Here is a 17,323-nt window from a genome sequence, read left to right on the forward strand (position 1 = left end):
ATTGTGGGTTTTTTTTTAGATCAGTATCAGTGCATTTTATTCTTTATATGACTGTTTATTACATGCAGTTATGTAAAATTGACGTATACTGTCCCTTTAAAGTGCCTGTGAAAGGGGTATATAGGGTCTGTAATAAGCACTGGTTCGCACAATGCTTTTTCTGTTACGTTACTTCAAAATATCCTTTGATATGTTATCTAGTGTAGAGCTTCCAACTATGTGAGTAATTATATATGATATATATTTTTAGGAAACCATAAAGGATAAACTACGTCAGATACCTGTATCTGTTAGTGTTGCAATCACAGAAAGCAGTCGGTCTAAGAGACAAAGCAGTATACTTCCAAACCTTGCCCCAGTTCTCAATTCAAATGAGCCAAAGACTGTTACAGCTAATGTAAGTACCCATAATTCTTGCAACTCTCTCGTCTCTTGACGGTTTCTTTATATTTGTTTGTAAAAAAAATTCTACTCATACACTTACAAATAAAAGATATACATAATGATTATCTATAAAAATAATAGTCTGATCCCATCCTATCAGCTTCATACTCTTTCTCATTTCACTTTTTAACCAAAACACATGCTACCTTTTTGTGTCTTGTTGCTAAAAAAAGAATTTTGCAAAAAAGTAAAATAACACCAAAACATCCTTCCTGATTTTTGGCTTTTATTTCTTCACTTCCTTTTCTAGTCTATGACACATTTTTCTTGGGTGTCTCTTTTGCATCACATTTTTTTTGGGTGTCTCTTTTGCATCATATTTTTCTTGGGTGTCTCTTTTGCATCACATTTTTTTAGTGTTATATTTTCTGGGGTTTATACAGGTCCAAAATCTTTATTTGAAATGTAAATTAAGATCCTTTTTTGTCAAACATCTTAGAAACGGGTTTCAGGAATATCTAAATAGCAGCCTAAGTTTGTAGTACATGAACTTTGACCTTTTTTTTTTCCATCTTGTGAATTTTACAGTTAGATTAATCCACAGATATTCTGATATGATTTTCATTTTTCTGTAACTATCATTAATAGTTGCTTTCTTCTATATATTTCCTCTTTTAGGTTCAGTTTTTGAAAGAAGGATGTGGTGAAGACAATGTATGTAACAGCAACATGAAAATGGAATACAAATATTGTTCGAGGGAAGAAAGCCAGAAACCATTTACAAATCTAAACATGTAAATTTAATCTAATACTCTTTTCTGCCTAATTCAAAGAAGAATAAAATAAATACTTTTTTTTTTTTGTTTGTTTGTTTTTTATGCTGAGTTTATACATTTTGTTTTTGACAGAGACAATGGTGTTCCAGTGTTGGATTTTAAACACCAGAAAGAGATTGCGCTGGAAATAACAGTTACGAATTTCCCATCAGACCCACGTAATCCCAAAAAGGACGGTGATGACGCTCATGAAGCTAAACTGGTGGCGTATTTGCCAGATACTTTGTCTTATTCAAGATATGAAGAGATAGGCCAACAACAAGGTGTACGTACCCATAGCCGTAGACTTTAAATGCCAATGATTTATTTCCCAGCTTGGTAAATAATATATTTTTTTCACCATAACTTCAGGAAAAACAGCATCCCTGTACATCAAACCAAAATGGTTCTGTGGTTATTTGTGAACTTGGAAACCCCTTCAAAAGAAACAGCAGTGTAAGTTTTATAACTAAGGTAAAAAAACAAAATTCTATAAAAGAAAATAGCTAGTGTATTGTTTGAGTGGTCCATCATTCGTTTTATTACACTGCGGAAATTTCAGAAATCTTAAAAACTGAATCACTAGTCCTGTATTCATTTTTTTAAAGGAACTCTTTAAATATATTTATGTAATAGACGATTTTATTTGTAAAAATCAGTGTCTAATTAACAAAAAATAAAACATGGAAGTGATCCGTTAACTTTAATTAATTTATTAATAATTAATTCATGTTAATGTAATAGTACTGACAACTGCTAATTTATATTTTTAGCATTTGTATATTTTCATAATTTTTAATTGTAACCTCACCCTCTGCTTAGCATTGGGCCAGCCCCTTAAACGTCAGTGTAACCAATTAGAGGCTTAGTTGGCTGAGCACAGCAGATTTGCCAAGACTCCTGGTTGTTTTGGGGAGACATCACATACCTGAAACATGGACATGTAACCCAATTTTTTTTCTTTCAAGATTTATATAAAGCATGCAATTTTAAACAACTTTCTAATTTATTTCTATTATCTAATTTGCTTAATTCCCTTGATATCCTTTGTTGAAAAGCATATCCAAATAGGTTCAGTAGCTGCTGATTGGTGGCTACACACAGAAATATTGTGTGATTTGCTCACCCATGTGCTTTACAATTTCTTCAACAAATGATATCTAAAGAATGAAGCAAATTAGATAATTGAAGTAAATTGGAATGTTGTTTAAAATTGTATTCTCTATCTGAATCATGAAATAATTTTTTGGGGTTTCATATCCCTTTAATACCATTAGATGTTGTTGGTGGAAATTTAGTCTTTACCAAAAGAAATGCCACTAAATTACTAGTGGATCGCTAATTGCAAGCAATATTGACTTTTAAAGACTTTTTGGATGCGTATTAGGAGCTAAAAGTAAACACATTTGCGTGAGTGCAATCAAATTTAATGTGCGTCGGGTTAGCTTGCATAAAGGGTAGGAGAAGTAAAAAAGAAAAGTTGCAGAAAACACAACATAAATACATGTAAAAATACAGTTACTCTCAAATAAACACTGTCTGATAAAAATTATTTTTCAAATATTATAAGGGCTCAAATATGCATGGTATAAAGTGTTTGGAAAAAAACATATATGCATACATACTTGTCTAAATGTGTGTATGTGCGCATTGGAGCCCTTTGCAGTCAAATACATGAAAAAGCATATTTATTCAATATTAATATATTATAATATGTTTAACTGTGTACGTACTGTAAATGTGTTACATTCTTATGTTTTTCACATAAGGGAATATGCTATAAGTAATTTTAAATAGCTATTCCTATATGTCTGTATATAGCTAAACCTATTTATAATCATATATATATATATATATATATATACATATAGGTATATACTTTACCGACAAATCATCATATATATATATGAATAAATAGAACACATTCTTCTATATGAAGAACATTGGAATGTGATATAGTGATATTCTTGTAATCTAGCCCTATATTGGATTTTCGCCCTATATTTTTTATTAGGTTGCTTTCATGCTCTCTAAAGTTTCATTGTTTTTTTTTTTTCCAGGCAAAATTTTATGTCATTCTCAGTACAAGCAAGATATTAGTTGACACTACTGAACTTAACGTCACTTTGCAGTTGGAAACGTAGGTTGTCTATGGACGTTTTATTAATTGAATTGTAATGCTTGTATGGACATTTTAATTAGTAACTTTATTTTATAAATGATTTATTATAGAACAAGTTCACAAGCTGATTTGGCACCTATTTATGCTAAAGCTCGGGTAGTGGTGGAGCTGCTGCTTTCTGTGTCTGGGTAAGTTTTCAGTCTTAAGACGGCTTATGTATTATATAATTGTTTAATTAATATGAATGCATTATAAAACAAGCATTAAAGTGTTAATGGGAAAAGCAAGTGAAATAGAGTCATTAAATGAACAGAACTGGTGCTGTTTTAAAAGGACTGCAGAGTCAAAATGAAATGTTAATGGTTTAAGGACAACTCAATGCATAATTAACAAGTTAATAATAATAATAAAAAGACAATTATTTAATACCTAATCTGAATTTCAAATAAGCAGTAGATTTTTTTCTGACAAATGTATTTTTTTCTTGCATTTTCCGACACCCTGTATCATGTGACAGACAATAGCCAATCCCAGACTAGTGTATGTATTCCCTGTGAGATTGTGCACATGCTCAGTAGGATCTTGTTTCCCTGAAAGTCTGTATATAAAAAGACTTTCCAATTTACTTCCATCATCAAATGTTGCACAGTGTATTAAAACAGCATGCTCTATATTAAATCATAAACGTATATTTTGATGATTTTATTTTTAGTGTCCCTTTAAGATAGAACATCCAAATTTAAGAGACTTTTAGTTACAGTTTTTTATAAAAGATTTACTTAATATCCTTTGTTAAAATCTTACCTAAATATTCTCAGGAGCAGCAATGCACTAGCTGCTGGGAGCTAGCTGCTGATCCGTGGCTACACACATATGTCTTGGTGTTAAGCTAGACCTCAGTAGTGCATTGCTGTTCTGGAGCTGATTTTAACTGTGTGTGTAACTCTTTTGCGGATAGCTATATGCAAGCAATAATTGTAGCATTTTCTTTCTGCATATATGTCCCTTTAAATCAGGGGTATCAAACTCAAAAGTATCTGGGGGCCACTGGCCAAGTGTTCTTCTCCCATTTATCCAAGTAGTAGTGAATAGTGGGAGTTGTAGCCCACAATAGACATACACAGTTGTATAATAATCTTGTGGGTACCAAGTAAAGTGATCAACTTGGAATTGTATAGCAACGTAAAAAGTGACATCTACTCAACGCAGTGTGTTTTAGGAGTCTACACTTGATGCTTTGTCTTTATATTTGTCTTGTGAGTGCCTATATAGAATATCAACTAGTTACACCTCTTAGAATCTTAAAAAAATTTGACAGTTCAAAGTAATGGTTTACCTTTTAAACAAGGGAGGGCCATATGAAACTATCTTGAGGGCCACATTTGGCCCTGGGGCCTGTACTTTGAGACCACTGCTTTAAATGCACATTTTATGGGTATCTGGTAGTAATGTAAACTTTCTCTCTGTATTGCAGATTTGCTAAACCATCCCAAGTCTATTTTGGAGGGAATGTCATTGGAGAGAGTGCTATGAAATCAGAGGATGATATCGGAAATTTAATTGATTTTGAGTTTAAAGTAAGTGCTGTGTTTAGAAAGCACTTTACCTCCTATAATTTTAGGAGAATCTGTAAATTATGTACCCTGCAGTATTATAAAGGTTAATCCTATAAGATCATTTAAAAATACCAGGCATTGGGGGGGCGGAGCCAACAGCCAAGGCATTCAGACGCGTATTCTGTGAGCTCCTAGGCCATAACGAAATAAAGTTCTTATTTACAGGAAAAGCATAAGATAAATTCAGGCATGGACATCCATTAGTTGTCTTATAGTGGAGGGATACTCTGCCTAAGTCAAAATCTGGGCTTAAGACTCTGTTTAGTGACCCTTGCTGGAGGGAGCTGATGTTATATATGAGGCCTATCTCCACTACTACGAGTCTAAGGTATTGCAGGACAGATCCTGAAGCTACCCTTAAAATGGTGGAGACTCAAGGACTACTCCTTGCCATGTTGCAGGATCTAGATCAGCAGCTTGCAAGCAGCTTTTCTGACCTCTCGGATGTACTACAGTCGGCATTAGGGGGAACGGCTAACTGCGCACTTAAGGGCGAGGAGTCCGGAGACACATGGACAGGGCTTTCACTGGAAGGCCCCCCGGTAGCGTGGCAACAACTACCTCTGCTTCACTCTTACTTGGGAGTGTTAGGCGACCCACCAAAAGCCCAGTGCGACCCTTTGCCTGCTGTTTACATTATAACAGCTTTAAGCACAGTGGCAATACCGGAACGGATCCCACATAAGGCGGAGATACAACAGTTATAGGACCCCAGATCGTCCCTTCTGAAAATGAATGTACACCGCTCCCTTTTAGCTAACTCTGTACATACACAGCACATGGCAACAAGCAGATTGCTAGTTCAGATAATTGTAGGAGTCGGACGAGTCAAACACCATCGCCACTATACTCCAGAGGGCATAGGTTAAATTCGGACCTATAGTATGCTGTCTCTACTCCCCGGCTTGACTCAGGATGATATGGTGGACTTTGGCAAACACAGAATTACAAATTGAACACTGCTATATTTTATTAGTTACTGGTGTGGGAGCCCGACCCGCAGATGATGTTTTTGAGTAATATGGGTGACTTTGAACATTGCCACAGCTCTTGTTTCAATTGTCTGATGTGATTTTTCGTAAGCACCGGGTGTGTTTATTTCATTATCCTAGGGCCAGTTTCCCCTTATCATTTAGAATTAACCTTGTTCAGATCATGTGTCTGTTTATCTTTTCACAGCTTTCATAGCATCTTCCAGTTATGTTAATTGCTGTATTGGAATGTTTTATATTTAGTATGTTCATACACTGCTATTCAAGGACAGGTCAGTACTGCATCTTCTATATATGTGGAATAGGGTAGAAAAGTCCGGGGATATTACACTACTATTGTGAAAATGCAAACTCCAACATGAGTTCTCATGCACTTATTTTGATTAAAGGTACATCTTCCCCATGCAGCCCTATTACCCCAGTTTAATATTGAGCTTACATTCTATGCAAGAGATTTCCCTATTTCCCAAAAAGCTTTTATGAATGATATCAAATTACCTATAGTACCATTTGGAGATGGCTAACTAGGTTTATACTTCTGTGTAGACATAGCTAGAGCATTGGTCTAGGATATCGGATACCACAATATATTATTATCACACAGGTATGGGGGGTTTATTTCCCTAATGTACAATTGGTCACATGACCCTACATACCTTAAACTTGTCTATGTAACTTTTTATCCCTATTACAGTATATTTAAGGCTAGTTAAAAGATATTTATAGAATTCAGTTCTGTTCGAATATTCACTATTCTAGATAAACCAAAATTCTGCAGATGTTTTCGTAATAGTACATAGTGGTTTTTGGGATGTACACATTCCATACCTTATTTAAAGTGGGAAGCAGCTTGCTATGAACGTTAAGCTTATTGCTAAGGGTGGCTTTTCAACTATCATTAGATACTTTCCCCTGGGTATAGGGCCCATGCCTAGGGGGCGAAATCATTCTTCATATATATCCCTTGCTATTGGTTTGTCTATACTATATACTTGTATGCCTGTATAAAAGGGGTCTGTTTAGTACTACATAGACTTTAAATTGGACTTGATATGTTTTTGGTAATATATTTAAAGGTGCTCCTTATATGGTAAAACTGGGAACCAGAGGCCAGCTATGTTAGCTCCCAAGTATTAGATTTATTAGACTCACGAGGCTGTCCGTACGACCTGGTGGCCTACTGTATCATTGCCATTTTATATCTAGATATAGTATAGTTCTGCTCCGATCTGCACCTCTCCCCCCCCCCCCCCATTACAATTCTAAGCGGCGTTCTCCCGCTGTTTAATCTATTGCCTCAAAGAGGGTAAACTTTCCATTCGTTAAACTTATTTAGCTATTTCATACCAATATATTTATAGTTCATGGGGGGTGATCCTATATTCCCAGTAGTAAGGCTGGGTTATTTTGAGAGCGGCTTTGGTCCGCTATCCTAAAATCTTTAGCTATATATTAGTTAATCATTGTTTCAGCTACTCACTAACTATGTTGTTATTTGACTTTTGATATACCTTAAGCTCATATAGGTCCAAGTGCAACCGTCTGTATCATTTGAATTTTATTTTATTATACTATAAATTGTGCGTCAAGGTCCATAAGGGACCATTTAACATTCTAGGTATCATACCTCCAGTTTTTCATGCCCTATCGGATAGGCCCGCGCTCAGCTTATATATTAAAAGGGGGGATTATAAATGGTTATCTTACTTTAGAATACCTACATTAATCTTATATAGAATGCAAGAGCCCAAAAGTGGCCTACCAATAGTTTAGGAGGTTCCTATAGATATATAAAATGAGGTTTGAGGTATAGTTGTTTACCTTTAATGGGTTTATATCTTACCGCATGACGGTGTTTCTATTGTAGCATGTACATTGTTATTTCTGGTGATTGTATTCTTACCAATTTGTTATTGTTGTGAGTATGTTTCTTCTTTATGGAATTGTCTGCTAAAAACCTCAATAAAATATTATTAAAATAAAAAAATTAAAAAAAAATACCAGGCATCAAAACAAAACAGTAGTTAATGGAACTCCTGTGCTTAAGGTTATACATTTTGTGCAGTGTTAGAGCACCCCCTACTGACATAAAATCATAAAACTGATGTTTGTGAATTGTGATATTTGGGAATTGTTGAAAAACAGGTCCTCTCACCAATATAAAGAATGTTATGCAACATAGAAAACTGTAAATGCTACGCTTGAATATCCATTTTTATAATAACTGTATAAGAAGGGGGACAGGCTGTCATTTTTTTATACAAGAGTCATGGCAACCCCAGATATACATTTCAGACATCTGTGGCCCTTACCAATGTCATGCAGCTATATTCTTCTCGGCATACTGGCCAACACGTCCCCATCAGGTTGCCCACTTTACCTTTAGGGTGATATAACAAAAAGCAGAAGCGCTTATCCAGGAAAATAACAGAATTATGTAAAATAAAATGTGTACATTTTTGAATAACTTATGATTATAGAAAAATATTTACAAGTGTCTGAAAATATTGCATATGTTTAAAGTGGTCATTTAAAATTTGAAGTAAAACTATTGGAGGCAGGTACCCCTGTAGCTGGCAGGCAGGAGGAGGCTACCCCTGTAGCTGGCAGGCAGGAGGAGGCTACCCCTGTAGCTGGCAGGCAGGAGGCGGCTACCCCTGTAGCTGGCAGGCAGGAGGCAGCTACCCCTGTAGCTGGCAGGCAGGAGGCAGCTACCCCTGTAGCTGGCAGGCAGGAGGCAGCTACCCCTGTAGCTGGCAGGCAGGAGGCAGCTACCCCTGTAGCTGGCTGGCAGGCAGGAGGCAGGTACCCCTGTAGCTGGCTGGCAGGCAGGAGGCAGGTACTCCTGTAGCTGGCTGGCAGGCAGTAGGCAGGTTCCCCTGAAGCTGGCTGGCAGAAGGAGGCTACCCCTGTAGTTGGAAGGCATGAGGCGGCTACCCCTGTAGCTGGCAGGCAGGAGGCAGTTACCCCTGTAGCTGGCAGGCAGGCAGGAGGCTACCCCTGTAGCTGGCAGGCAGGAGGCAGCTACCCCTGTAGCTGGCAGGCAGGAGGCAGCTACCCCTGTAGCTGGCAGGCAGGAGGCAGCTACCCCTGTAGCTGGCAAGCAGGAGACCACTACCCTGTAGCTTGCAAGCAGGAGGCAGGTACCTCTGTAGATATCAGGCAGGTACCGCTGTAGCTGGCAGGCAGGAGGTAGGTACCGCTGTAGCTGGCAGGCAGGAGGTAGGTACCGCTGTAGCTGGCATGCAGGAGGCGGTTACCCCTGTAGCTGGCAGGCAGGAGGCCGCTACCTCTGTAGTTGGCAGGCAGGTACCTCTGTAACTGGCAGGCAGGAAGTAGGTACCCCTGTACCTGGCAAGCAGGTGGCAGCTTCCCCTGTAGCTGGCAGGCAAGAGGCAGGTACCTCTGTAGCTGGCAGGCAGGTACCTCTGTTGCTGGCAGGCAGGCAGGAGGTAGGTACTGCTGTAGCTGGCAAGCAGGAGGCGGTTACTCCTGTAGCTGGCCGGCAGGAGGCAGCTACCCCTGTAGCTGGCAGGCATGAGCCCCTGTAGCTGGCAGACAGGTACCTCTGTGGCTGGGAGGTAGGTATCCCTGTACCTGGCAAGTAGGAGGCAGCTTCCCCTTTAGCTGGCAGGCAAGAGGCAGGTACCTCTGTAGCTGACAAGCATAAGGCGGTACCTCTGCAGGTGGGAGGCAAATAGAGTAGTCACACAGGCTGGGGTTGGTATCCACGAAAGACAAAGCAAAGGCAAAACAGCATCAACAAAGCATAGTCGGAATTAAAGCAGAAGGTCAGCAGTAGCCGGGAAGCAGAAGCACAAAATCTCAACCTAAACTCGTAAACGGGGGCAGGCCAAAAATCAGCAACAGGAAGTGAGAACTAAGATTGCAACTTTAACAGGTGCTGTAGCAGAGAAAGAACACTGGAGAATGAGCTGAGCTGCCTTTATATAGTGCATTAACTGCAAATTCATCACACCTGGAGGATCAGGTGTGAGGCAGCAGCCCTACTGAAACACATATTCCAAGTAAAAGAACTAGGAAAAGACAGCACAGATCCTCCAATGGCTCACAGCTAGAACACAGTGACCCAGGAGACTTAGGTTCAATTCCAGCAGAAGATGTGACAAAATCATCAATCGCTTGAAGTAATCTGATTATATTTTTCTTTCATTTCTAGGTAACCAATTTTGGTAGACCACTTAAAGCACTTGGTACTGCCAACTTGGATATTCAGTGGCCAAAAGAAATTAACAATGGAAAATGGTTACTTTATTTGATGAAAATAGACACAAAAGGTTTGGAAAAAGTAACCTGTCAGCCTGCAGATGAAATAAATAAATTGAATCTTGCAGTAAGTTGATTTTTTTTTTTAATGTTTCTTTTAGTTAAAATTTTGCATGATGTTAATGGCCTGTTTGTAACAAACACCTGACAGTGAAGACCATGCACATATATCATATAACAGCAATTAACCACCACAGTGCAACATATCTACATACATATAGATGTATTTGAAGGATCCAGGTGAAAAAGCGCCTGTACTGATCTAATTAACCATTGTGTAGCACGGGGCAGTAGGGCAGCAGCATATTTATATTTACATTATGCACTCCGGCCCTCTTAGGTACGTTAAAAGAACATAGAATTTCCAGAAGCAAATTACAGTAAAAAAAAGGAAATTAATATTAAATGCACAATGCATTTTTTTTTATGCTTAAGCCAACATTTTATAGAGGATTTTTATTTTGAGTTTAATGTCCCTTTTAAAGGAACCCATCAAATATTCTGAACAGCCTCTTTCTTGTGAAGTGTAAATTTTATATATAAAATAATTTAAACATAGGGTGCAGTTCTATTGCACATGTAAACTGATTGTTAATTAAAACAAGCCAAAAAGTAGACTCCTAATAGCATAATAGAATAAGAGCTTTAGTAAATGTAGTGACAGCCAGGTAATCGCACACAAAAGATGTGTCAGAGGAACGATCATTGTCTCATACTAACTTATTTACTTACTATATATAATGACAGTGCACAGTGTAGTCATGTTCACAATCTACTCACTGACATAAAACATGAGCTCTAAAAGAGAACGTTAAAAAAGCGTTATACTTCTGTACCCCTCTACTGATATTGTACAATAAAAATATAAACAATTCTCCTGTAACTTGCTAACGCCATTTTCACTTTAGCTTGGATTTATAAATTCATTGTATTTTACGTGTGACTTTTTTCTTTACAAGGAATCTAGCAACAAGAGAACTAAACGTGAACTTGGAGAAAAGCAGACAGGAGGAGATGAAAAGAAATTTTCACTGTTTGCAGAAAGGAAATACTTGACATTGGTAAGAGCTACCTTCTTTTAAGTGGTCTACTATGGTTTCACACATTTAGGTGTGTTTCTCACATGCAAGCTGTCTGTTGCATGAACTGATGGTTTAGTTCATTTGGTGCCTTCCTTTAGAGGCTTTTGGTACAGTATGAGGTGGTACGCTAGTTGCTTTCTCTAATCAGGTCATGGAGTTTTCCTCAAACTGATTTTCGAACACTGACGATTTGGGAGATGAGATATAGAGGAGGTGAAAAGATTTAGAAGCCACTGGCTATAAATTATCTATATTTACTCAACTACCCTTCTTTTCTTAAGTTGCTCCATCTTAGAGCGTGGGAAATGGAGTAAGGGGGAAGCTTAGCCCTCAGGGATCTTTGTTACTAAAATGACTGTTTACACTGTGAACTAGATTGAGTTATATGTTAAGATGTTATTTAAATAACTTTTGGTCCCCATAACACTGCATAAAGTATATCTGTTTAGTTCTAACAGATGTTGGCAAAACTGTTTGACTATTCATTTTTGGTGAAAGAGCCATACAGTCCACTTTTTGTTGAATCCGGTATTTCCAAAGTGTATGGCAATTGCTGCTACAGTTCATTTGCTACCTAAACTTTTCATGAGGGATTGCAGATTTGTATTTATCTTCTTCTGGCTGTACAAGGGAAGAGTTTTTGTTCCTTTCTGCTCTCAGGTCCTGCATATTGTTGGCTATATCAGAAATATGTAATATTTTTTAAATAATAAATTATTGCCCATTTGGGCTAGATTACAAGTGGAGCACTATTTTAATGTGCACCTGTAAAAGGGCAAATTTGCCCATTTACGGGTGCACATTAAATAACCAGCCTTTACAAGTGGCTGGTTAATGATCCCGCAAGCTCGGGGTTTCACTTTGCATTAAGTGCAATCAACCAGAGGTCAGACCTCTGGTTAATGATAAATAGTTGCCCAAATTGCCCCCAAAATAAAGTGACAGTTCTTTAAAATAAATAAAAAATATGAGCATGTAAATTTTTTTCATAAAATAACTGCACAAAGCAGTTATAAGGGGTTAAAGGCACTGAAAATATCTTTAGGTAGAGGTGAATGGGGACTGTGTTTTTACTCTTAATATATATGTATGTGCTTATATACATATATGTGTGTGTGTTAATGTGTATTTACACATATAAACACATAAATATATACAGTTGCAAGAAAAAGTATGTGAACCCTTTGGAATGATATGGATTTCTGCACAAATTGGTCATAAAATGTGATCTGATCATCATCTAAGTCACAACAATAGACAATCACAGTCTGCTTAAACTAATAACACACAAAGAATGAAATGTTGCCATGTTTTTATTGAACACACCATGTTCATATAAATATATATTTAATTATTGCTGCGTGATATATATAAAATGTTAAGTTAGTGAGTGACTGTTGTTGGAGAGAACAAATATAAAGGACTTTCTGATGCATTCCCATTATATTCTGTAATGAGCCTTCATCTTTTATTTATATATATATATATACAAACACACACAAGACAACTTCCCTATCCCCTTTAACACCTTTTATTTTTTTACTATTGTTAAGCATATTTATAAAAATAAATTAAATGTACATTAATGTAATCACTGCATTTTCTACCAATCATCACGTAGCACTGAAACATGAAGATTACATTTTTAATGGTATCCTAACTGTGCATCACATTAGGTACAGGTAATATACTTATAAATAGGGGTGAGCAAATGTTTCTGCATATTCAGCAAATGTAATACGTTGGTCTTTATTGTTCTAAGCAATTGCAAAATGTTTGTCGAACATTCAATATTTTTCTTTTGCAAACACATTAACATTATTACTTTTCAATCTTGCGTTTTATTCTTATAGGCTTAAGTGCAAATCTGTTTAGCAGTATTCTGAAAGTCTCATTCTTATTGATCAATTACAGGATTGTAATAACGATGCAAGGTGTGTAACCATCAAGTGCCCACTTCAAGGGCTGGACAGCAATGCAGCCATTACAGCACGGGCACGGTTGTGGAACAGTACGTTTCTAGAGGTATCACATCAGTAGCCTGTCTCTTGTATGCTTTTATTTGTAACTTATGAGAAAGTTTATATACCCATGTTTAATAATACATTTGCTTTCCTTACAAACAGCACTATTCAAAGATGAATTACCTTGACATAATCGTGAAAGCATCCATTAGTGTAGATTCAGCTTCTCAAAACCTAAAAATTTCCAATGATGCTTATCAGGTAAGTAAATGATTGCATATATTAATATATTAAAGGGACATTTGTATGCAAGAAAAATGACATGCTGCAATCCATTATAGTATTTATTAATGTTATATTAGTGACTCAAACTTACTATGGGCTCTGATTAATTTTTAAAATAACCCCCAAAATAAAGAATATTCAGTTATAAGGGGGTGTAGGGTGTTAGAAAAAAAAAAAGGCACTGAAAAATGTCTTTACATAACAGTCTATGGGAACTCTGTGTTCCCTGTAAATATATATGCTTATATAAATATATATTTGTGTTAATATGTGTATATATACATATAGTAACACATAAATATATATTCATATACATTTACAATCTGCTGCCCATTGCTGTGCAACTTACCCCCTTCGCTGCGCTAGCTCTCATGCCGTGTCTCACAGCATGAGAAAGAGGCTCCCATTTGCATGCACTGTTATTACTAAGTGGAGCGCAAATATTGCTTTCACAAAAGCGATGTTTTGCGTTCCACTTATAATCTAGTCCTATGTGTTAAACCCTTGCAAAGGAGATTAAAGTGTTGCCCAGGGTCATAAGCATTGCACCTACTTAGCAGAACACAGCCGATCAGCCAATCAGGAGTGCCGGTCTCCATGTTCTACTCAGGCTTGTGGCATCTGAGTGGGACTTTACCAATGTGTTTAAGCTCTTTGTGGGGATTAAACACATCAGAAACTAGGGTCAATAATGTAACAATTACATTCTTTAAGGAATCAGGGCTTGTAGTTTTGCGTTAGACTGTCCAATTGTTTTGATGCATATGTTTTAAACAGAGAATGTTAGCTGCTCCTTTTCTAAACTAATTTAATACTTCCTAAAGTCACATTACATAAAAACACCACTCCTTAGATCGTCTATTTTCCGTGTTTTGTTTATTTTTGATTAAATCCTATGCTATATGTGAAATAGGTAAATGTTATGAAGTCGATCTTGTTAAAGATCACACTAGTGTAACTTTGTATTCATTTGCTGGTAGATTCGTTTGACAGTTTTCCCAGAGAAGACAGTAGCTCAGTACACCGGCGTACCTTGGTGGATTATTCTGGTTTCCATTCTTGCTGGGATTTTGATGCTCGCCCTCTTAGTGTTTCTATTGTGGAAGGTGAGTTTGTGTATTTATTGGCATTTTTATCTGCAGTGCTGATTTTACACACTATTATTTTTTTTAATAATTGATCATATTTTGATAGCGTATTATTTTGTGCACATAGGTTTGTACAGTATATATTATACATAGTATTAACAATAATGGTATTTTCTTCAAGCATATCTCTAAAAATGCATCAATTATGTGAAAGACCAATGTAATCAATTGATATAAACAACTTCATCAAGGTTCAAAGTTTGATATTGAATATTTATGTCAAGGTCCACTCACTGTATTTATTTTTTACACATAAATATATAGAAATGTTTATATAACAGGATTCATAAAAACACAGTGGTTGGATATTATGCGATGGTATTGAGATCTTAAGCTATGGTTACCATCCTTATGGTCGTATAGGTTTTTTATTTGGCCCTCTACTCTTTAAGGAGACATTATACTTATACTGTAATTTGTTAGCACATGTAATTTTAGTACCCTGCCCTCACTCGGAAGCCACAGAGAACTGCTGGTTTTAAATGGACAATAAGCAGCACATAGACCTGCAGGGTTGGTAGTGCTAAAATTGCATGCTCTCATGAATTAGATGATGAATTAAAGCATGCAGTTTGTGCAGTATTATATCCCTTTAAAGATGGATATATTGTTTGAGTCTGATTATCTAAAAACAGTAACTGAGAAGAAATATAAAGGCAGTAAGAAAAACAAAGTCATCTGTGTCCTTTGTGCATCAGTTTGGTTCTTTGAAACAGATATATTGCTGCATCACTGTCCAGCACATGCTGGCATTTCCCAAAGCAAAAGCACAACTCACCTGCAGTATATTTACTGTATATATTATTACAATATTTTCTGTCTGTCTTAAGTAGTAGAATCGAATTTGTATAATTTAGTATGGTGACTCAAGTGAAAAGGATGGACAACCCTAGAGAAAAGGGAGCTGATCTGGACGTTGGTTTGCCTATTGACTGCCCATGGTCTACAACTTCTGCCACTTCACTTTTAGAATAATAAAAATAGAGGAAGGATTGAGCATCACAATGCAGCTGAACGGTCATCAAATTCACTGAAATCATTGTGCCTTTTAATAATACATTTGGAAACAAATTCAGCATCAAATTGTAAATGTATTGATGAAAATGTGTTGTTGTTTTTTCTTTCTAATCACTGCAATTCAATTTATCTCATCACCTTGATTCTTTGTAGTGTGGTTTCTTCAAGAGAAGTAAGAAAGATCAATTTGATGCTACATATCACAAGGCTGAGATCCATTCTCAGCCATCTGATAAAGAGAGACTAACTGCTGATGCATAGTATTGATCAACATTCTGTGATTGGTAATTGATTATTTCAAATTGCTGGTTGCGGGGCATATATTGGCTGCACACTGTGTGGAATTTAACATCAGGGATGCTTTTGCTTCACGGATCTTGTTTTTTATTAATCACTATTTATATATGTATTTAAACCTTACTTTGTTTCTCTCTGGCACTAATCTGAAAACACACACTTTCTTTACTTACAGGGAATTTATATTATTGGCCCTTGGAAGTCAAAATGAACCATTAATGATTCGGAGTGCAATTATAAAACAAAAAAAACAACAAAACAATTACTTTTATTACCAGTTGTACCTCTCTTTTTGTATTCTTTGTTTAAACTTAACACCTTCCCATGAGAGCATACTGAGGTAGCCTCAATAGCGTATATATCATATTGGGGAAAGCTACGTTTTAACAAAGCATATAAAGAAAATGAGGTACGTTTGATATTAGATAAATAAATTATTGTAAAATTGTAGGCTGTATCTGAATCATGTTTCATTTTGACTTTTACATCAAGATTCATGCTTCTTTATAAAGTATGACTAATTTACTAGAGAGCTATGTTTTTACTTCTGTTTAAGAAATTCTCAGTGGTAATTACTACACATGTGTGTGGTTTCAGAAGAATGTTTACATAGCACTGACAGACTTTATTTCTGAATTAGTTACTGGTTTGCTGTTAAGAAACAAAACAACCTAATATATAGCTTTCTTTATGTAAGAAAAAAAAAGTCTATAACAAAAGAAATATTACCAAAGGCTTTTGAATGTCATTTTTTCTATTTATGCAATGGGGGAAAATACAGGATGATACATGTTGCCGTCATACAGTGATACCCATGCAAATCAGTTATCAATAAAACATATTTTTGGTTAGAGCCAGCTTGTCTAGTGCTACAGACTTTGGCAGCACTACACAAATAATTATAATAATATATTTCTCCAACATAGGTGTGTCCGGTCCACGGCGTCATCCTTACTTGTGGGATATTCTCTTCCCCAACAGGAAATGGCAAAGAGCCCAGCAAAGCTGGTCACATGATCCCTCCTAGGCTCCGCCTACCCCAGTCATTCTCTTTGCCGTTGTACAGGCAACATCTCCACGGAGATGGCTTAGAGTTTTTTAGTGTTTAACTGTAGTTTTTATTATTCAATCAAGAGTTTGTTATTTTAAAATAGTGCTGGTATGTACTATTTACTCAGAAACAGAAAAGAGATGAAGATTTCTGTTTGTATGAGGAAAATGATTTTAGCACCGTAACTAAAATCCATGGCTGTTCCACACAGGACTGTTGAGAGCAATTAACTTCAGTTGGGGGAACAGTGTGCAGTCTCTTAC

At 36.5% G+C, this 17,323-nt stretch overlaps 1 protein-coding gene across 2 annotated transcripts in view; it reads left to right on the plus strand.

Annotated features, from left to right (window-relative positions):
• Nucleotides 1-17,323, plus strand: part of ITGA6 (integrin subunit alpha 6) — a 115,848-nt gene that overhangs the window by 76,726 nt on the left and 21,799 nt on the right. The window contains exons 13-25 of one of the 2 annotated variants that reach the window (XM_053698441.1): nucleotides 251-397; nucleotides 1,063-1,178; nucleotides 1,293-1,485; nucleotides 1,572-1,655; nucleotides 3,260-3,339; nucleotides 3,432-3,509; nucleotides 4,796-4,898; nucleotides 10,110-10,283; nucleotides 11,176-11,277; nucleotides 13,213-13,323; nucleotides 13,425-13,523; nucleotides 14,528-14,653; nucleotides 15,866-15,996. In XM_053698441.1, the coding sequence (XP_053554416.1) occupies nucleotides 251-397; nucleotides 1,063-1,178; nucleotides 1,293-1,485; nucleotides 1,572-1,655; nucleotides 3,260-3,339; nucleotides 3,432-3,509; nucleotides 4,796-4,898; nucleotides 10,110-10,283; nucleotides 11,176-11,277; nucleotides 13,213-13,323; nucleotides 13,425-13,523; nucleotides 14,528-14,653; nucleotides 15,866-15,973 (1,521 nt within the window). In that variant the 3' untranslated portion in view covers nucleotides 15,974-15,996. The remainder of the gene's footprint in view (nucleotides 1-250; nucleotides 398-1,062; nucleotides 1,179-1,292; nucleotides 1,486-1,571; nucleotides 1,656-3,259; nucleotides 3,340-3,431; nucleotides 3,510-4,795; nucleotides 4,899-10,109; nucleotides 10,284-11,175; nucleotides 11,278-13,212; nucleotides 13,324-13,424; nucleotides 13,524-14,527; nucleotides 14,654-15,865; nucleotides 15,997-17,323) is intronic. The other variant, XM_053698442.1, reaches the window with a different exon arrangement.

Source organism: Bombina bombina, chromosome 1 (assembly GCF_027579735.1).
Source record: "Bombina bombina isolate aBomBom1 chromosome 1, aBomBom1.pri, whole genome shotgun sequence".
Taxonomy (NCBI): domain Eukaryota; kingdom Metazoa; phylum Chordata; class Amphibia; order Anura; family Bombinatoridae; genus Bombina; species Bombina bombina.